This window comes from Ruditapes philippinarum, unplaced genomic scaffold, assembly GCF_026571515.1.
Source record: "Ruditapes philippinarum isolate M1 unplaced genomic scaffold, ASM2657151v2 ctg589_1_1_1_1, whole genome shotgun sequence".
NCBI classification, from domain to species: Eukaryota; Metazoa; Mollusca; class Bivalvia; order Venerida; family Veneridae; genus Ruditapes; species Ruditapes philippinarum.
This window is the reverse complement of record NW_026866516.1, coordinates 369175-392538: the sequence shown is the minus strand read 5'-3', so window position 1 is coordinate 392538 and position 23364 is coordinate 369175. Positions and strand designations below refer to the sequence as shown.

At 30.3% G+C, this 23364-nt stretch overlaps 1 protein-coding gene across 1 annotated transcript; it reads right to left on the bottom strand.

Annotated features, from left to right (window-relative positions):
* Positions 1 to 3742: 3742 nt before the first annotated feature.
* Positions 3743 to 5431, bottom strand: LOC132732725 (uncharacterized). Its single transcript, XM_060719205.1, has one exon. It carries the CDS (start codon positions 5429 to 5431, stop codon positions 3743 to 3745), a length of 1689 nt encoding a protein of 562 aa, XP_060575188.1.
* Between the last annotated feature and the right edge of the window lie 17933 nt (positions 5432 to 23364).

The window sequence follows — 23364 nt, the reverse complement described above, 5'->3', positions numbered from 1 at the left end:
AAAGGTGAAATTATAGAATTAATATAAACGTCTTGAAATATACCAAAATATAACTAAATATATTTACAAATTCCTCAAAATCCTTCAGACACTATGAATGGCGACAGTTTAGTTTTACTGTTGGAATAGGACGTCAGATGGCCCTTGCATATTTCAGGTTAAAGTACGCACCTGAGTTAAAAAACTTACCTTCTATGTATCAACACTTCTGAGTGATATTTTATATGAAAAGATCATACGTCAATGAAAGGATGCAACATCGCTGCATTGAGGAGCAATTTATCCAAAATCAGCGGATTTGTCAGTCTCATAGAAATTCATTGAAATAGACATTTAATACTAAGAATAAACATTTTATAAGACATAATATGCATATGTGGTTTTATTATTGTTTTTCATTTTTATATATTTCTTTGGTTTTTATGTTGTTTTTTCCTTTATTTTCTAGTGTTTGTGAAATGAATGTTATTACGATAATTTTGTCAACACCCTTTATTTGCACTAAACCAGCCACGTAGTCACCAAAATGCATGTTTTTTCCGAAGGAAAATTTAACTTACTCATGCCACTTCGAGCTCTCAAGTTTTCAGGAGTACGCATGCGTATTGTTAGGCAATAGTGTAAATCTTTATTTTCTTTCTCTTTGTTCCAATGAAAAGTCTAAACGTTCTATCACAAAAAGCAATACTTCGAGCGTACAATGGATAGTTAAATACTTCTAGTTCCTCTGTTTTCACATTCTTTGATTGAAGTGTATTCGTGTCTAATAATCCAACATTGGATGTAACATAAACTGCGTGTTCATCACATATGTATGCAGTACCGGTCTTGTCGGTTGTGATGCCTTGTACATTGATATATCGTTTCGCATTTGATATTTTACATACAATTTTAATCTTGCCTCTGAATTCTAGTACATGTAGTGCAAACCTATGAGACATATTGCCATATTCATTCGGCTTTCCTTTTCAGAAATGTATGCCAGTGTTGTATTTGGAATCACTGAAATCTTGATCACATTGCTGGTGTTTAAGTCGACGGTCCAAACGACTTATCCATCGAGATTAAATATTTCGACTTTCCCCGGATTTGAATATGTAACGATAAGCTTTCTTTCATTATGAATAAAATCTATACCATCAAAATACATTGCCTAACATATTTTGTTGTGAGAGATGATATTTCTTTCATCTTCATCTCTTATTGTTTTCAATTTCTTGTCAAGTTCGTTTTCGATCTTGTCAATGTGTTCCCTTACACGTTTTCCAACAGATGACATCTCATGCCTAGCTTTGTCATGATTAATAGAAATGGCTTTAAGGCTGGACTGATCGACATATTTTGTTATGTTTATTTCATTCCTCAGCAGTTCTGTGTTTTCAGCTTTTCAAATTCCTTCTTTATATCTATGCCGGGCAAAATGTCATTGATACGCTTAACTTTTTCACATGTTTCATGACTTGATCCTTGGTAGGAAGAGCAGCAAACCTCTTCATGTGTTTTGCAATAAAACTCTATTAGCTTCCCAGCATGAATTGTACAGTTGGCAGGATTTGCATCTTTCTTTTTCGGCATGTTGTTCTTCTTTTTAGCACATGATGCCTTGTTATAGATGGACGGCAGTGAACGTTATAGCAATCCTTGCACAAATATTCTTAACAGTCGACACAGTATCCTTCCACGGACAGAGTATGTCCATTAATTTTACATGGATCACAAAATAGCTCCACAAGTTCAGTATATAATCCAGCTTCATCATCCTTATACATGGTTTTATTTTGAAGATGAAACGTATAACTGGATGTCCCCAATATTTAAAATAGTTGGTAGTACGTTTGTTAAATACACCTCAAAGTTTAATCAACATTTTATGTTAATTAACGCATAATACTTAAGGGTACAATGCGACAATTACCAAGAGTTGTAAGTTAAAAATATTTTAAATGCAATTCAATCTGTTTCTTCTGTTTTAATTGGAGATAACCATGATTAGTCGGGCAATGTGTTTTGTTCACAAGGTAACTTCCCTGAACCTGAAGATAGGTTTCTGTCTCCGATGTTATCCATATATGAATAATAGAATATATATAGTTGTTTTCATTGTCCAGTTTGTTGTTGAATTGAACTTATAGTTTTATGACATTATTATTCTTAGTTATTAAATATAATGAATCCACAAAATTGAACTTTAAGACCGAATTTTGTACTTATAATGGCACAAACGTCATGTTTGTCTTCTTCTGCATACTTAGAGAAATATTTGAGAAATTGTTTTTTTTGCTAGTATATTGCAATAATATATTTTGTATTTCGTATTACCTTTATAACAGCAGCAGTACTGTTGAGAAATAAGAAATCAATAAAAAAAGAATAGAAACACGGATACAAACATTTGAATTTTGTAATTCGTTCTTTTGCAATTATGAAAATCACTATTGAGCAATGAATAAAGTACCCGTTGGGTAATAATCTACGTGTAATTTAAAAAATCTTCTGTTTAAATGGGAGACAACAATGGCAAGTTGGACATTGTGTTTTGTTCATGAGTAAATTAACTGATCCTGAACTGAAAATTGAGTGATAGGCTTCTGTCGCCGATATAATAATGATAAAAATAATAAATAAATATATCTTTATTTAGAGGAGGTAACACTTTAAGAATGTACAACAGCAAGTATATTTATTTCCAAAGTGGCCTTCTGAAATGGAGAAATAACATCTTCAGAACATGCATATACGTACAAAAATGTATTAAACATGTATGATATTTAATTATTTGAATAAAATATCTCATATAATTTCAACAGACACTCAACTTAACAATTTATTTTAACATATACGTATTTTTATCATTCATTCATTCATTCATTCATTCATTCATTCATTCATTCATTCATTCAGTCGTTCGTTCGTTCATTCTGTATACTTATGTAAGATAATTATATAAAAAAAAATGTCTCAGTGTGTTGTTAATTTGTATTTATCTTTTTATTACATAAAAATTACAAAAATATGTGTTGTGTCATATTATCCGTAAATGTTTGTTATAATGAATCTTTTTGACTTCTCAATTTATGCCTTTCAATGGCTTGAGTCAACAAAACCCGTTCTCTAAATTCTTTAAATTAATCATAGTTTACTTATATCAATGTTAAATATTCGACCTGTGTTAAAAACGTTGGCTAATGATATGATGAATAAATATTTTATCGTGAAAAAAATATTTCTCATGCAACTATTTCTTCCCTTTTATATGATTCTTGTAATTGTAATTTAATCAAAATGGTAAAATTTTCCAAAGCTATTAGCCATGAAGTATAGAATTTAAACCAACAAAATATGATTAGTAATGGTAAGAAGACAAAAGTTTACTTTTAATTACATTTTAATTTTTTTAGGAACATTAGCATGAATTTTAAACAGTAAGCTTTTGTAATAATATAATATTATCCAAAATTTGTCAGTCTCATAATATTTCATTGGATATATATACACAGAATAAACATTTTATAAACATAACATACGTAGTTTTTTGTTTGGTTGTGTTGTTTTTCTATGTATATTTCTTTGTTTTTTATTATTGTTTTTTTTTCTTTCTTCTTATATTTTATATTTGTATCTGAAATGCAGGGTATCACGATAATTTTGTCAATTCGTTTGGTTTGCACTAAACCAATCAAGTACAAAAAATTACTCATGCCACTTCGAGCTCATAAGTTTTCCGGAGTCCGCATGCATATTGTTAGGCAACAGTGTACACCTTTATTTTCCCTTCTGTTGTTCCAATGTAGAGTCTAAACGTTCTATCGCAAAAAGCAATACTTCGAGGGTACGATGTGTAGTCATATCCTTCCAGTTCTTCTAATTTCACATCCTTCAAATGAACTGTATTCTTGCTTAAATCAACGTTGGATGTAACATAAACTGAGTGTTCACCACATAGGTATGCAGTACCGGTCTTGTCGGTTGCGATGCCTTGCACATTAAGATATCGAAACCCATATGATATTTCACATACAACTTTAAGCTTGTCTTTGAGTTCTAGTATTGAAAGTTTGCTTGCCATGTATGCCAGTGTTGTATTTGGAATTACTGAAACCTTGTTTACATGGCTATATTTTAAGTCGACTTTCCGGTCAACAATTCCATCGAGGTCCAATATTTCAACTGTCCCTGGATTTAGATATGTAACGATAAGCTTTTTTTCATTTCGAATAAAATCTATACCATAGCATGCCCCGGAGACAGTAAGGGTCTTTTCAGGCGTAACTGAATCAGCCTTTGGTAATGAAAGTGAAAGAAACTGAATCTTTTTTTCTTCAGGAAGAGTGACAGCTAATTTGTCGTCAGGTACCACTGTTATGTCATAAGGCGGTGAACTTAGTAATACATTTGCCGTTATTTTGTCATTGTTTATGTCTATTATTTTCACATTCTTGTTTTCCTTATCAACGATGGCAAGAAGTGATTCTGATATAAGGCATAGTCCGGTTACCTCACATTCCTTTGAATCATCGGGAGACATAGCATTAAGATCTCTGATAAAATGAATTGTTTTTGATTTTGTTTCGTTCAAAGAAATATTTCCAAAAGTATACGGTTGTGAAGTAAGCTTTGTGACCTCTTTATCTGGTGTAAACGAGTATCTTTTTATTTTGTTATCCATTCTAATTTTTTCTAGATTGACGTGGTCTGCTCTTATTTTGCTTTGTGCCCTTTTCATAGATATGAATGCATCCAGTGTTCTGTTTCTTGATATTTTAGGTTGAACATAGGATTCGATAGTGTTTGCATCAAAATACATTGCCTCACATGTATTTTTATGGGACATGATTTTTCTTTCATCTTCATCTCTGATTGTTTTCAATTTCTTGTCAAGTTCGCTTTCAATCTCGTCAATGTGTTTCCTAACTTGCTGTCGAACAGATGACATCTCATGCCTAGCTTTGTCATGATTCATCGTAATAGCCTTAAGGCTCGACTGAACGACATATTGTGTGATGTTTATATCATTCCTCAACAGTTCTGTGTTTCCTTGCAGCTTTTCAAATTCCTTCTTTATATCTATTTCGGGCAAAATGTCATTGATACGCTTAACACCTTCACATTTTTTATGACTCAATCCTTTGCAAGAAGAGCAGCAAACCTCTTCATGTGCTTCGCAATAATACTCTACCAGCTGCTCAGCATGGATTGGACAGGTGTCGGGCTTGCACTCTTTCTTTTTCGGCATGTTGTCTTTCCCTTTTAGCACATGGTGCCGTGTTATAGAGGGACGGCAATGAACTTTATAACAATCCTTGCACAAATATTCCTCACAGTCGACACAGTATCCTTCCACGGACAGACTTTGTCCATCGCTTTTACACGGATCACAAAGCAGCAGCTCTTCAAATTCAGTACATAATCTTGCTTCATCATTCTTATACATATTTTTATTTTGAAGACTTAACGTATAACTGGATGTCCTCCTTTATATCTTTACTACTATAATATCCAACTGCTTGTAATGGACATGAATGTTTAGTTGTTTGTCAAATTTTCATATATGGAGTAATTTGATATATCGTATATCCGTATACAATGCAATAATACTACGCTCTATAACAATTTAATCGAACAATGTCCCTGTTTAAGATAACCGTCAAGGCGACGGCTTGTACACTTGTTAAACGGGATCTTTTTATCAGCTTATCAACCAAAGCATGTTATTTGATATGTAATCTGTATTATATAAACACATTTGTTACGTTAAGCAAAACATAAATTATGAAAATAAGGACATGGATGCATGATTTACTTATGTTATACAATGTCCGTAATTTCACCAGTTTTTTTAAGTCTTAGCGAATCTGTTTTTCTCTATTCTATTGTCACTTTAGTTTTGTTTGAGCCGTCCTTGAAAATCATTAAGTATTGTTGTGGTTGTGGTATTTATAATTCCTATTAGTTGGTCTTTTTCTAGTTCGATTATTCTTGTATTCCTTTTTGAATACTGTATATAAATAACATTATGATAAGTATCCTTCTTTTAAGTCCCCTACCGGTTTAACCGGAGGGGACTTTAGGTTTACCCTCCGTCCGTCCGTCCGTCCGTCTGTCCGTCCGTCCGTCCGTCCGTCCGTCTGTCTGTCAGTCCGTCAGTCCGTCTGTCCACAAAACTGGATCCCGCGATAATGCAAAAAGTACTGAAAATATTTTTATGAAACTTGATATATGGATAGATGGCAGTATGGAGATTATGCACGTCTTTTTTTCTTCCTATGTTGAAAATTCTGGTTGCTATGGCAACAAAAAGCCTGAATTTCAAGATTTCTGATTTAAAATTTTCAGCTTTTTTACTATAAGTTCTTTATTTCTTAAGGTGTTTACTTCAAACTTTGAATATAAGTTTCTGGTCATCAACCACATCATATGTGACAAGGTTTACAACTCTAGCACACAAATTATCAGTATTACCTCCCTTGAACTCAGAATTTTTATGAAAAAAAATGTTGTCTTTTTTAAATAACTTCTTTATTTCCTAATGTATCTACTTCAAACTTCTCAAATATGTTTCTTATTATCACTCAACATTTTTGAGAAGGTTAAATACTCTAGCAAGACTATTTCGAGAATTATGTCCCCCTTGAACATTTTTGTATTTTTCACTCCAACTTCTTCATTCCTTATAGGATTTACTTTAAAATCCCACATCATAATAATATGACAAGGTTGTATAAACATACTTTCCTTACTGGGGAGGCAAACTAAACACATAACTGTGATATAGACAAACTTAGAACTCAAAAGATTTAAGTTCATTCATGTCATTCATTCACTGGTAAAATTGAATGGCCAATGGCCCATCAGAATGTTGCTTGGGTTCTAACCCCGGTAGTGGACTTATGGATTGCTTGCAATACTATAATAATTGCTTGTTAAATATGTCTTTCGACGCCTTGTCGTTTTGAGCATTCTTTTAGGAAGACGTAAGGTATAGAATAAAAATGTATTATTTTTCATAAAAATAATTGGCTGCAATCAGTATTATGCACTGTTTATTTTTCATAAAACTTACATTATTAACATGATTTAAGTTTGAATTTGTAATAATTATCTTCCTTGATACGCTTATTATTTTCGCATTTGTCAGGACTAAAAAGTTAATATTAATTCCTGGGGGCGGCCCTTGCCGATTGGTTAATTTCAAACCACTCGCCCCTAACTGCTGTGGGTTCGAATCTCGCCAGGGACTTTGAATACTTTTAACGCATCCGTGGTAGTCGTTTGTTTTTTCTATTTCCATAGTAGAAATAGATAGGAACCTTTTTTATAGCTTGCATTTAAAAGTGTCTAAATTTTAGCATGTCGTTCTTGTGGAAATAAAAGGTTCAATCAGACATTGTTTGAGGATCAAAAGAAAAATAGACTAAATGTGTTTCCAATATTGCCTGCATTTGTAAGATTGTGAACTATGGCACTTCCGACCGAATTTATGTACTTAAAATGTCAGAAAGAAAAGACATAGATTTTTTTCATTCACAAAATGTCTATTTTATCTACTACTGCATATTTAGTGAATTATTTGAGAAATTGGGTATTTAAGCTAGAATATTGCAAAAAAATTCTATATTTCGTACATTACAGCAGTACTGCTAAGAATTAAGAAATCAATTACTTAAGAATAAATAACATATAATGTTAAAATACAAATAAAGACATTTGAATTTAAGGGAGAAGACACATTTACATTGATTTTCTTACTTTTATTCTCTTATTTTTAATTTATTATTCTTATGTAATTATGAAAATCACAATTGAGCAATTAATAAAGTACCATTTTGTTAATAATCTAGATAAAACAATTGTAAATTTTAAAGCTTATTTTGGAAGGAACAATTACAACCACAAAAGACAGAAAATAAAAAAGAGTTTTCAAATTTTTTCTTTATCAATATTTAAAACAGATGGCATTTCGTTGGTAAAATTTCACCCCAAAATTTCTTCAATATTTTTATATTTTATTTTTATATTTTTATTAACACATATCATTTAAGGGTACACTGTGACAATTACCAAGTTGTGGACATTCAATCTCTTTCTTTTGTTTAAATGGGAGACAACCAGGGTAAGTCGGGCATTATGTTTTGTTCATGAGTAACTTCCCTGGTCCTGAACGGGAAATTGATTGATACTTATGTAAGATAATTATAAAGTTGTTTTTTATTTTCCCAGTTACTTGTTAAATTGAACTTATTTTTTAACATTAACATTCTTAGTTATTAAAGATAATGAATCCACAAAATTGAACTCAAGTATCACGTTGAAGCACTACATATACATTATATCGTTGACGCAAATCTGTTTTAAGCATTAACCTGATTAAATGATCATGCCAAATTGATTGATTACATAAAGAAGATTTTTTTACAGAGTAGAGGCATTTATAGTAGAGTTGACTATGCTCGTTAACAGCTTGATTAGATACCTAATTTATAAGCTTTATGTTAAGTTATTATACACTAGACATTATCAAAAAATTGGTCTTATATTATCTGTCAATGTTTGTTATATGGATTTGTTTGACTTCTCAATTCTTGAAGACACATTTACGCATTGCAATGGCTTAAGTCAACACAAACCTCAATCGCTTTTAAATTCCTTTTATTAATAATTGTTAATTCAATGTTTAATATTCGGCCTGCTTTAAATATAATCTAGCTGATGATATGAATAAATATGGTATCAGGAAAATAATATTTCACATATACAAGTATTTCTTCCCTTATTAAGGTCCTTGTAATTTTAATTTAATCAAAATGGTAATATTTTTCTAAACGATAAACCATTAAGTAATTAATGTGATTAGTAGGAAGTTAGGTAGGAAAACTCTGTCTATCCAAGCTTGCTGAGATTCTTGATCTTTGATATTAAGGGAAATTAATAAGTTAACATTTTTTCATAGTCTTCTTCCTGTTCAAGGAATGGAAATCCCCTTCCAGTTTCTTTTAACAAGTTAAGATTATTTAGCACCTAAATTGATAATGTTGAAATTACTTTAGAGAAGCTTCGAACTTGTTGTGGCCTAAAATCAAATGGTTCGCTAATCATATTAAGTTTTAAGCAATAAGATCACCAATGGATGATTGTTTGAATATATAGATATACATACCTTACTTCCAAACAAGCACGCACAATCATCATCAGTCTCAAAAGTCTGTCTGCCTTGTCAATAAATTGGTAGATAAGTCTAAACCGCACGATACTGACGCCTCCCTTGAGAGAAAAGGAGCAGGATTAATACCATTATAGCAATAATTAGAAGCTAATGAATGAGAGTAGATGTAAGATTGTAGAATGATAAGCAAACATAACGACCATAGATACTGAAATACATTGACAATGAAGTGCTTTATAGCAGTCTGGCAAAAGCTGAGCTTTTTGATCTTAAGAACGTTTTCACGATCAATATCTGGAAACTTTTAAGCCATTTACTTTTGATAATCATGTAAGGACTGTAAAAGTCAAACAGACATTAATGGTGTGCATGCTTGTTGTACCAAAAAACACCTACAGATTACGACAGAATATTCAGTTACTCAGTGGCCCATGTCAATACATGAAACGAACTTTATTTGCAAATAATCATGAAGCTTATATTTTCTAAGAAATCTTGTGAGTGCAGATTCCAGATGTAGCAGGTAGTCCAGTTCGTCATCCTAAAACCTTGGATGTGATGAACGTTGAAGTCATCACCATCTTCACCCCACCCCTGATATTCAAAGACATCTAAAAGATTGTTTTCTCACGCACAATGTAACTAAAACTTCGCAAAGATACTATTGCACTTTTAAATGTAAATGGTTTTATGACTCATTCTCTTGTCTTATATATTGTTTGTTAATTTTGTAGTTTAGATGTTTTTTTTATAAATGTACCTTGTATAACTTGTATTATCTGTAAAATTGTAATTTTATATATTATTATCTATGTTAAAATGAAAGACAAACGTATGTTTATTTCATTAATGTAAATAAATCTATTTTGTACTAAAAAAAACAAGAACTTACATGAACCAAATTAAATTTTAGGGGATTTTTATTTTTCAATTTCAGGATGATATGAGTTCTGATAATAATGACTTTGTTATGGATTGATTATTGAGACATATATGACGGCCAGCTCCGAATGCAGCTCCCATATCGTTATTTACTTTGTTTTATAAATTGACATATTTGATTCTTAAAAATATCTATTTCCATTGCTTTTGAAATAAGTAAAAAAATAAAATCTTCTGAATTTGCTTATTGTTACTTATTCATATTTATCTTAACATCTCAAAAGTCATTCACTTTTTTTTACAACGATGACGTCTTTGGACATAATTTGTTAAATGACGTTTAGTGTCGTTTTTTTCATGCCGACTTTCAATTATTATAATATAACACATCGTTTTGCAAAGGCACGTGTATATGGGCATTTAAATTTAAAAAAAAGTCATTTTTGAAAGTTCAGGTAAGCATAAGATACAGAAAGATGCAAATTCAATATGTTATGTAAATATAAATTGTGATTACAAAATTATGGAAGGCATCTTTTGTTTTTTATGCTCACATTATTTTTCATTTACAATTAAACTTTTGAAAAATTAGTAAGACCTTAATAGCATTCTTGCTCAATAAATATCTTTTGTAAAAATATGCAAAATTAAAACGTCTATAATGCAAACATGTTGGGGGGAATAATATACATGAGTGCATAAGTTTGCTAAAAGATAATTTTAAAAAAATCGGAATTATTATTTTAAAGAATAATCGCTGTTTTTAAAGATTAAGAAAAATTCCACGAAGCAAAGTTAAACATTTAAAGTATTTAAGAAAATGTAAGCAAAATAATTAAACTAGCATTATAAAAGTGTGGCTTGCTGATGATTTCAAATCTGAATAAAAGTTAACTGTATTATAACATCCACTTGATTAAAAAATTAACTTTACTATAACATTCACTGTGACTAAAAATTAACATTACTATAACATGCATTGTGACTAAAACTTAACATTACTATAACATTCACTGTGACAAAAACTTAACTTTACTATACCATTCACTGTGACTTAAAATTAACTTTACTATAACATTCACTGTGACTTAAAATTAACTTTACTATAACATTCACTGTGACTTAAAATTAACTTTACTATAACATTCACTGTGACTAAAAATTAACTTTACTATATCATTCACTGTGACTTAAAATTAACTTTACTATAACATTCACTGTGACTAAAAGTTAACTTTACTATATCATTCACTGTGACTAAAAATGAACTATAACATTCACTGTGACGAAAAATTAACTTTACTGTAACATTCATTGTGACTTAAAGTTAACTTTACTATAACATACACTGTGACTTAAAATTAGCTTTACTATATCATTCACTGTGACTAAAACTTAACTTTACTATAACATTCACTGTGACTAAAACTTAACATTACTATAACATTCACTGTGACCAAAAATTAACTATAACATGCCCTGTGACTTAAAATTAACTATAACATTCCCTGCGACTAAAACATAACTGTACTACAACACTCATTGTAACTAAAATTAACTACTATAACATTCACTGTGATTAAGAATTAACTTTACTATATCATTCACTGTGACTAAAAATGAACTATAACATTCACTGTGACCTCAAAAAATCACTATAACATTCACTGTGACTAAAAATGAACTATAACATTCACTGTGACTAAAAATCAACTTTACTATATCATTCACTGTGACTAAAAATGAACTATAACATTCACTGTGACTAAAAATTAACTTTACTATATCATTCACTGTGACTAAAAATGAACTATAACATTCACTGTGACTAAAAATTAACTTTACTATAACATTCACTGTGACTAAAAATGAACTATAACATTCACTGTGACTTAAAATTAACTTTACTATATCATTCACTGTGACTAAAAATGAACTATAACATTCACTGTGACTAAAAATGAACTATAACATTCACTGTGACTAAAAATTAACTTTACTATAACATTCACTGTGACTAAAAATTAACTTTACTATAACATTCACTGTGACTAAAACTTAACTTTACTATAACATTCACTGTGACTTAAAATTAACTTCACAATAACATTCACAAAGTGCCATTATGCTCTTTCCTTCGTTGCCGAGTTGGGCTTAATACGCAGTATGTATATCAAAAATATTGACTTTTTTAAAAGTCATTGACCATATATTGATAAAAATGGTTGAGATAAAATATAAAACTGCTTTAAACACGAAAAAGACATCCCCACTCTTTTTATAAAATGAATTTACAGATAAAGTCTGAAGATTTTTTTTTATAGATTTTTCAAAGAGTCACGCGGGTTATTGACTTTTCAGAATTCAATATAAAACAAATATGGCAAAATGTAAAGGCTTTTTTAAAACTTTTACCAGTGTACCTACCAATATGGGCATAATGTCACTTTAATGAAATGCAACATCATCATGGTAATTATGTAACTATAGGAATGGCAAAAGATAATCTTCGTAAATATTATATTAACTTGCTTTCATTGAGTAATTCACATGATCGCCCATGTAGGCGTAATTAATTATTTATCATTACTGGTCTTTTTTATTATGTATTTTCTGGATGCATACATTATAACTACATCATCATACTTCATTAACACCCAGTAGTAAATCTTTGTGGATCAAAGCAGCTGAATAACAATATAATGTTGTTTTGCATCATGGAAATTTGTAAGAGAGAGAAAAAAAGCAAGGCCAAGTTTCTGCATAGACGCGACATTAGATACAGAAAACCTCTTGATGAAGATTTATCAAATATTTATATGACTTCATTGCACTATCCAGTACCGTCCATGAACAGGCTCAATCAAACCGAGCCTGCAACATTGTCAATTTTGCCGTGTTGGGCTTTCTTTAGGGATTCTGTTTATCTCTATTTCATATCTAAAAACAACTTTTATTTCCCTCTTGTGCTTTGCGATGTTAAAAAATTTATGGCTTCTAATGGCTACTTTATACGTTTGTTAACATTGGCAGAAAACCAGGAAAATCAGATGTAACTCTCGATTTTTCCATGACCTTGCATCGTTGCTAAAACAAATAAAAGATTTTTTGTAATTAAACTTTTATAAAACCGAAGTACACGGTACATAAAATGTTTATTAATTCCCACCATGAGACAGCATATCTGGTTATACACGAAAGATTCCCCTAATTACAGAGCTATTGAATATGCAAATTGTAGGCGGAGTTACGCAGCTCGTAACAATATAGACAACGCTGTGATTGGTTCAGGAGAAACAAATCAATTTAGATTATTTCTTCCTATTCATGTTGTTGTGTCTGGTGTTGTTGTCTAGGATATATCTTATTTGTTTTGACTTGTTTTGATATGAAAGTATTGACAACGTAAGTTGCACAGTGGGTCCATAACAACGTGGGCGAATCGTACGAGCAAATATGCAAAAAAGATATAACAATGAAATACATTTAGAAACAAACAAATTTCAATAAAAATGTAAAATAATAAAGCCACAAACAAAATAAAATCACTAAAAATGAAAACAGTCTTCAGAAACAGATAACTGTATGCATAAATGGGTGTAAAACAAAAAAAACATAAACAATTTTTTACTAAATAAAAAATATGTTGTTCAAATTCAAATATTTCTTGATCATTATACTTTATCAAACTTGTGTGTGCTTTCCACGACAATTTTACAAACAACATCTTATATTTTAATTTCGTTATTTTTACAATTAATACGCGAGTGATGCAGTATTACTTCTAAACCAACAAATTATTTTTAATTGAGTCACATGACCTGAAATTACAATTTTAGATAATAAGTCCTTTACAAAAAAACCTTTCGAGCCATAAAAAATGTATTGGAATAACATATACAAAATAAACTTTTTTTGAAAACTTGCAAAGCATTGCGGTGGTATTTTTTTATATCTGGTTAAAATATTAGATACATTTTTAAAAAGGGTAAAAGAAGCTCTATTTTTATAAATGTGTATATTTAATAGTAATAATAGTAACATTTACAAATGTATATTTCTTTTTAACGTTTAATCTGATTGGTGTATTATTTGATATGAACATACAAAGTAGGAAAACATAATAAAGTTCAAATTATAAATTACGAAACTGTGCTTTCGTTCCCAATGTTCTATATAAGTGTATTTTCTATTTTGCGTTCATTCACCTTCAGGTACCTTTTACTCTTTTGTGTGTGTGTTTTTTCTCTATTTTTGCCACCGAACTTTACATCAAATTTCATAAATCGTTTTTGTTGGATTTTTTTTCACAATAATACATACTGTTAAGTAAATCAACGATTTTTACATAAATTTCATGTAATTCATGCCGGTTATGAATGTGATAATAAAACAATAACATGAAATTATTATAGAAAATAATAACAATAAATAATGTAAAGTTTTCATATATATTGTGTATTTTGCAATCTGTGATAACTGAAAAATAAAGTGATTTGTATTGTGTTGTATTGTTTTTTATAAGTCTCATCTCAAAACATTTTTATAAAATAATGTTATAAATAAATATTTATGTCCCGATTAAAAAATGCATCATTGAAATAACTGATATACCGAAATTAAGATAGGTATTGCCGTGAAATGTATATGAATAGATCCAAGTAATTATTATCATAATGGATAATAACAAATACGGTTGACAGGATATAAAACAGTTAACGTTTTTGCACAATTTATGGTTAAATGAACACTTTCATTACAAAATAATTTCAGGGAAAGTCACAGTAACATTATGAATCATATTACATTGATATAAAATGATAACTTACAATATTGATGTACATCGCAGAGTAAACGTAAAACATATTTTTTGTGATGTATTACTATTACTCTTAAAAGTAAACTCACTTTTTCGCATTCTTATAACATTTTAAAAGTAGTGTTTTAATTAAGAGCGCTCAACTTGTCGCCTTCTTATATCAACTTGAGCAATAGAGTTTTAGTAATTGTCGCATTCTTATAACACATTTTTAAAATGCTAATGTTCTTTCTTAAGCATTATTTTGACGAAAACAGACAACCGATTTAACGGCAATGAAATATAATGTATATTTTGATCTAGTCATGTTATGCAATTGAAAAATGTATCGTTCTTTATTTTTAATGTAATAACATATTTATAAATTATTATCCTTGAAACTTTAAAAAAATAAGTGAAAATATGAAATAGAAAATCACATGGTTCAATATTAAAATATCAATACAAAAAATATACATTTTGCATTACATCAAGGACGTTGGTTAAAGAAAAAACAATATTTTATATCCTAACATTTACATCAACGACAATAATTTTAATGAATCAAAATGCAAATTTTTTATATATGTAGATCTATTCAATATTTTCAAATACTTTCGATGAAATATAAACAGAGGTTATAATAAGTATCCACATTTGTATGTATCAATTTTAGACTCAACTACATCCCGTATTTGATTCATTTCATTTAATGTGAAAACTTCTGGTATTTCGAATAAAATCAATTGAAGATACATGTATCTCGATAGAAAGGCGGAAAATGTTGTAAAATTTGGGATTTATCTGTTGTTTTATTTTTTAAATATATTGATGATTTTGTGAAAATACATAAGTCGTGATTTCTTGATTTAACCACCATCAACAATTTTCTAAGTGCAAACAAATAAAAGAATGAGATATAAAATATAAATATCTTAAATAAAAATAGTTTATTTTATGAAAACTTTTCCCAGTTCAATATTAAAATAAATGATGAAAGTAACAAAGTAGTGTAACATTTTTTGTCAAAGTGATCACTTACTATTAATGTTATTTACACGTATAAATATTCATTAAATGCAACACAGTTATACATAATTATCATATGCTTAACGGTGACTTATAGGCCCAATGGATCGGATGTGTTTTATGTTATAAATAATTTATTTTTCTGTTACCATATTTGTTCATACACGTCACATTTATTAACAATTTTGTTTATTTTATATCTCAATACAGTAATAGCTCGCTAAAAGCGACAAATCTATTGGTGAATGTGCCATGCGTCATTTGAAAGCTCAAAATAAATTATATTCTACATGAGTAAGCAAATATTTTATTTCAGCAGCTTAATAAGCTTTATATGGGCGTTTTCTCTACTTATTTATTTAATGGCAATGTTTAAAATAACTCATACATGCATAGTACGTATTTACTGCCTAAACTTGCAATATTATTTAACTTTTGGAATAAATATAGGCTTGAACTACATCAATAAAAGTGGTAAGTCTTATTGGTTTCTGTGGATTAAAGCCACATAACCATGGTATAAAAATCATACCAAAATTATGAGAATTTCAGTTCGTTCGTCTGTACGAACGTCTGTTCGTCTATTCGTCTGTCAACTCAGGAAGAACGTCCGTCTTTAATCAGTCAAATCGTTGTCCGCTCCATAACTTGAAAACTTTTAGCTGTGCTGCTTTCCATTTGGTCGGTAGGTTCGGCATATAAAGAAAAACTATCTAAAGAATTCTAATGAATGTGAAACAAACAAAAATATACAATTTCTAAATTTAAAAAGAACTAACGAAATAATTGATTGGTACTAATTAATATAAGCAATCTTTTGAGGTTATTCTTGTAAAAAAAGTTTAAACCGGATGCCATATTTCTTTTTTTTTTCAAAGTGTTTTTAAAGTGGTGAAACAGCCAAGTTTCTGACTTGGCAAATGCTCCCTCTTTGAACGTAGACGTGCAGCTGTTCATTTGCCCTATGGCAAAGGCTTTAATGTGCATTTATCTAAATGCTGAGACTTATGGTCTATCCATACAGCAAAAAACATCATTTTGCTATTTTTCTTCCTGTTTAGTTCAGAAGGCATAAGAAACAACAAAATGATGATTTGAATAAAACAAATGCTTTGATTCATTAAAACGGTTCAATGTTTTAAAAAATCACTTTTTTCATGTTTGTTCATGTTCCAGTTTTAAAATCTTTCATAGATGTATTAACAAGTGCTCAAATGAAAAAGAAAACATCTTGCAAGAACATTCTTATCTTTTTTTTACAAAGATTTCATCGAGTTTTTGGTCATATCTCCATGTCTCGGCGGTCAGTCTACTCAACTAACCACTTCTCCGCAATGGGCGTAAAACTAATCCCACTTTAATCAGAAATAAATGATCACTGTCCAGGATCCATTGTCATGGAGAAATTTCGACTTCAGTGTTTTATATTTTTCTGGTCCATCGGGATCATTGATGCCAGCACTATTACGTGTTGAGAATTGAGAACCGCTCAAGCCGGCGCTAGGGGGCGTATGGGATGTTGCACTTATTCATAATCCCTCATGTACAGACTCAATCAAACCGAGTCTGCAATTTTCACGTAATTTTGTTGTGATTAATGCTTCCGAGGGATCACTTTGTTTGCAGATTTTATACTTCACAACTTCTCTTCAGTGTTGTTATATTTTTCTGGTCCTTCGGGATCATTGATGCCAACACTATTAAGTTTTGAGAATTGAGTAACGCTCAAGCTGGTGCTAGGGGCGTGTATCCCTCATGTACAGACTCAATCAAAACGAGTCTGCAATTTTCACGTAATTTTGTTGTGATTAATGCTTCCGAGGAATCACTTTGTTTGCAGATTTTATACTTCACAATAGCAGGTGTCAAGTGCTGTGTGGCAGCTGTAAAAAGGTGCTCGTACTTCTCTTCAGTGTTGTTATATTTTTCTGGTCCTTCGGGATCACTGATGCCAGCACTATTAAGTGTTGAGAATTGAATACCGCTCAAGCCGGTGCTAGGGAGCGTCAGGGATGTTGCACTTATTCATTATCCCTCATGTATACAATTTATTCTCTTTTTTATTCTTTTCTGATTGAGGTAAGCAAAGAAGAATACATGCGTGCTTACATCAAATGATCAAAACAGTGACCTTTTAATATTCTAATATAATTATATAAAATGTTTGAGTTTGATTTCCTTCTTAAGCAAATAAATGAAAATAATGATAAAGAATGTGTGCTTAAATTGCATCATACAATATAAATAAATATTATGTAGGTTATGTAGTAATAATTGATAGTAAACATACATTCTAACACTTGATATTCAAAGGATCAACATTTCAGTTTATAAGAATTAAGAAAACAATACACGTGGGGCTTCCATATTTGAAAAGATTTAATGTGTAAATTTGATTAAAGACTTGACTTTTCATTCCAGAATTTGAATACCTATTTAAACGGTACTTAATTATTATTCAAACTTTAAAATGAGATTTTGACAAACATAATTTATATAAAATTGTATTATTATACTTTGAACCATTGAATCATGTATAGTCATTTTATGGCAATGATACGCAATAGAAGTTTAATACTTTACTTCACCATTAACTTCTTTATGTATTTATTATAAGTAAAAAAGGTTAACATTTAAAATATTTAGGTATTTTCTTCTTTCTACAATAAATGGGCATTTCAATTGTCTTAGAAAATGAATATCAATTATATGTATATAGTTCTTTCGTAACGTTTTATTTTGTTTACTTTCTTCGCTAAACACTGATCAACATTTGCACTATGACAATGGTTGTTATAATTAAATTTACATAATTCGTCACTTACAATAGGCACATTCTTCTTAAATGGGCTTGCAGTTTAACCTTCACTCTTAAATTCATATTGAGACTTTCCAGCTTCTAATATAAGAGGAAAAAACTTGAAAAGGCGAGAAACCGAGAGAGCAATGACGAACAAAGTTTAAAATTGAAAATTGCAGACTCGGTTTAATTGAGTCTGTTCATGAGAGATAATTGAAGGTGTGACATTTCTCATATCCGCAGTACCGGCTTAAGCCATATCCAATCTTCAAGACATCAGGTACCAATCCGTGCGCCTTGCATTATTTCAGACAGGGAGCTGTTTTTAAACACTTGAATAAAGTCAATGGGAATAATATTAGAGTATGCATGAATTGGAAGATTAATATTATCAACAGTCATCATATTTTATAATTCAATTCATAAATAGTTGTCCAAATTGATTTCGTTTGAATTGCACTGTTTTGGGGATTGTTGTTATTGTTGTTGTTGTATTTTGTATTACTTTTTTGTCTTAAGAAAATAAAACAAGAAAAATACTCACGATTTAAGAAACGTTTCGAAAAAATTAATCATGATAACAAGTAATTATCAAACTAAAAAATCAGTGTCTCCAAAGATTGTACATGTATCACTAAAATGAACGTTCCAGAAAACATATATTGCTTTTCTGTTTTATGTAAACATTTGTTTTTTATCAATATGATTCGCTTTTAAAGTTTATGTAAATGTTTTTGGTTCGATTGTGTAAGAAGCCATACACTATAAATTTAAAGACTCACTCCCAAATCCGTTCTGTAAGATCTAGTCTTTTACAAACTAGTGTAAACAATGTGTCCGAACTGATCAGCATTAAACTGTTTTTCGGTGAGGTGAGTATAATGCTGAATTCCCTTACTTTAGACATGCCATTTACAAACAAAGATCAACACTTTCACAGGATTCCATTTTAATAATAATACATGTATAAGTTAATTATTCAGAAGAAAACTTATTCAGTGTTATTATATCATTTGTACTTGAGAAGACGAATAAGTATTACACTTTACATTTATATCGTAAATTGAATTTCTTTATAAAAGCACAATATTTTCTTCACATGTATTCAATGTAGTTTACCTAAATATCAATGATATGTTATTGATTATTAATGAAAGTACACCATTTAAGAATACTTAAATGTTTAAAATTATTTTATCAGATTTCAAAGAGGGTATTTATAACTATAACAAGAAAGCTTTTTCGACTTTTACTACGTGATCGACCTATAATCATAAATTTAAAGAAACTCCACACTAAATTGAATTTCTTACATAGCTGGGGCACTTAAAACAGACAAATATGCAAAAGATAATTAAAACAAATAGTTTGATAAAAATTGGAAATTGTATTTTCGTGATATGTTTTTCTTTGGCTTTTAAATATTTGGTAAGAATATATTTCCGGAAAAACGGAGTGAGCGAATTTTGGACACATTTTATTGGTCAAGACCTACATCAAATGAAACATTAATCTCGAAAAATTATTCACAGTCCTGCAATGCCAAACACTTTTAGTGGAGTCCCTTTAAATGTGATTTAAGATTGCTTTCAATTATACCTATACATGAACACCCGCTTCATATATTTGTAGTAAAATTATTTGAGATGTCATCACAAACATATTATGTCAAGTTGCAGATCAGCATGGATCCACAGACTAGCCTCGGATACGCAATTTGGTAGAGATCATGCTCGTCGCATGACAAACCTAAACAGTAATGAATGTGCGAACAGCATGGATCCTGACCAGCTGCGCCAATGCGCAGCTGTCAGGACTATTGCTGTCGTATCAGTATGTTTTTTGTAATAGAGGTCATTGTAAGCACCTATGACCTGATCAAGAGTTGCGCGGAATGCCAGGCTGTCTGTACCTGCCTTTCAGAAATCTTTTGGTTAGGTATTTGGTATGAACGCGGCTAAAGTTTGGTTCGAAGCAATAACCCTTGGTTGCGAGGTAGACACCCTTATCATCGTTCATACTTAAATGTGACAAAAGCTAGATTTATACTCTTTCCATATTTCACCTATTTTACTTGTGCAAAAAAATAAAACAAACATAGTACTATTTATAATTTACACACCTATAAATTATAAGGAGCACATCAAATACAATGTAATTGACTTGCAAATAAAGGCACACCTATTTGTCATACACACCGCTTAGCAAACTTAAATCAATAAACGCAAGCGTCTTGTACATGATAAAGAAGTGTTAGTGATATGTTTAACATTTTTATTAAAGTTTAGTTTCCAAAACATGTGCCAGCATTTGCTTCCTCGCTTCCTTTTTGTCAAGGTTTAAAGTAGTAATAAATTCTGTCCACATCTCACATTGCAATCCGTATAAAAAATATTTTTGTGGTATAACCAATATAGATCAATCAATTGCATATTTGTATCTCTTATTGCTATAGCTCATCCCGTAAACATGAATAATTCGTGAAAAAAAAATTCATAAAAAGTAATTGAGCATCGGCTTCGTTGTGAAAGAAAGCAGTCGGCCAACTTAACACGTTCAATGTTACTAAAATAGTTTTCAATCAGACTCCATACAAAGGCACCTTTATATCAAATTATTGATTATATAGTTTCCTCATTGCAATCGAAACCTAATCACATTTGAATAGAAATTCATCAGCCATGAAAGGCCCACAGACTTCATTGAAATGCAATAAAGTACAATAAGACTTCAATATATGCAATGTCTCTTAATAGGGGGAAAGAAAAAAATCTTGTTTTGTATAGTTACAAACAAACAAAATGATTAAACATTTTCCAACTGAGTCCATATATTCAATATCATGTTCGATTTCGAGATAAAATATGTAAATATTATTCGAGTGGTTACCTTTATGTGATTTTAGTTTATGCGTTTATATATTGTGCAAATATAATAAAAAGTGAAAAGGTTTCATGATGTGTCACAATTAATAGGTCTTAGGTTTCTATGATCAATTAAAAATAAATTTAAGTTTTTTTTTAAATAAAAGGAGAGAAATCTTTATACACAGATTTCGTGCGATATCTAAAACTTACTTCGGAATAATATTAACAATTCATGGGTTGCGGATATATATGTTACTTCAAGGCATTCAGGAACAACTTTTAATTACATCGTGTAATCTTATAATAAATCTTGATGCCAATCAAACTGGTGCTTTGTTGTTTTAGTGTTGTGTTCACCTTGATGTAAATATCATGGGTTCTGGCAGCAGCTCTATAGACCAGCTTGATGTACTATATGAAAATAACACTTCAAACAAAACATCGGCATCTGATGATAACGTCAAAGCAACAGCTATTTCACACCAAAGTTCAAGGTCATCTAAAAATGAACATGTTGGGGAAAATGGTGGAAATGATACCTTGAATTTCAAAAGTAAGGGCAAAGAAAGTAAAAAAAGCCTGCCAATTATGCATGCAAATAAGGAAGTTAATAAAAGTGTTAAAAATAAAGAAAGTTGCGCAGATTCAAATAAAGATGCAAACGTTTGTCCAGCAAATAACATGGAAACGGTTGTAATAAAGACTGTTAACCAAGATGATGACATCATAGAGCAGATAGCTGCAGAGAACTACACAGATCCACACAAAATAATTTATGAACTTGATACTATAGGATATTACATTGCAAATGACGACAGGAAGAATAAAACCCAGTCTAATGACAACATTGAAGAGAAGAAACGTATAAAAGCCTTGATTGAAAGTACATTGGCTAAAAAAGAAACCCCAAAACATGTTGAAAAGCAAAAAGAAACCGATGAACAGAAGATTGAAGACAGATATGAAATATTTAAGAAGATATACTCTTCAAATCGCCCAAAATCAAGAGGAAGGTCAAAAGTTGCGAACAAGCATACGTTGATCCTTGTACGAGTTGGCTCGCAGTTTAAATATGTAGCAGTTCCCGCATACCTACCAGGTCAGAAATTGTACAAGTCCAGTACCTTTGCAAAGCCTTACATAGAAAGGGCCAATAACTTAAAGAAAACAGAAAAATCTAAAGGTATGCTTTTTTTTTGTTGTTGTTGTTTTTTGTTTTTGTTTTTTTTTGTTCTTTTTTCTTCTTTTTTTGTTCTCTTTTTGCATTCTTGTTTTCTAAAACAAAACATTTTAGACAATTGTTAAAAATACACTATATATAAAGAAAAAAAAACGCGCAAAATGTCAAAACAACATCAATATTCTTATATGTCAAAAAAAATCGCGTTTTGAGTTTTATCATATCCCTTACATTCCTATTAGAAACGTTTATGTTGTTACCATTTTCAGTGTAATGTCAAGGGTTATTTTCTACATGGAACATTACACTTTTTTTTATTCACATTCATATTTTTAATTGCATTTATAATGTTAATAATTTATGATTTTATGTGTTTGTTATTGCCATATACTGCGGTGATTTATAATAGTAATTTGAAGCCTGCATACGATACAAGATGTTTGAACTATCTAGGTCAAGGTCAAACATTAAATCACGTGTTTTCTACATTATGCGAAAAGAAAACCTAATGCAATAACAAGAAAATATAAATGTACATGACAGTGAATTGTTTGTAAAATCTAACATAGTCTGATACTTTTGTACAAATTGTCGATAAGGTCGTCACTTTACAGACACGGTTAAAGAAATTGATTGCAGTACTTGTTC

Coding starts and splice junctions, on each gene's coding strand:
- LOC132732725 (XM_060719205.1), bottom strand. CDS start 5,431: ATGTATAAGAATGATGAAGCAAGATTATGTACTGAATTTGAAGAGCTG.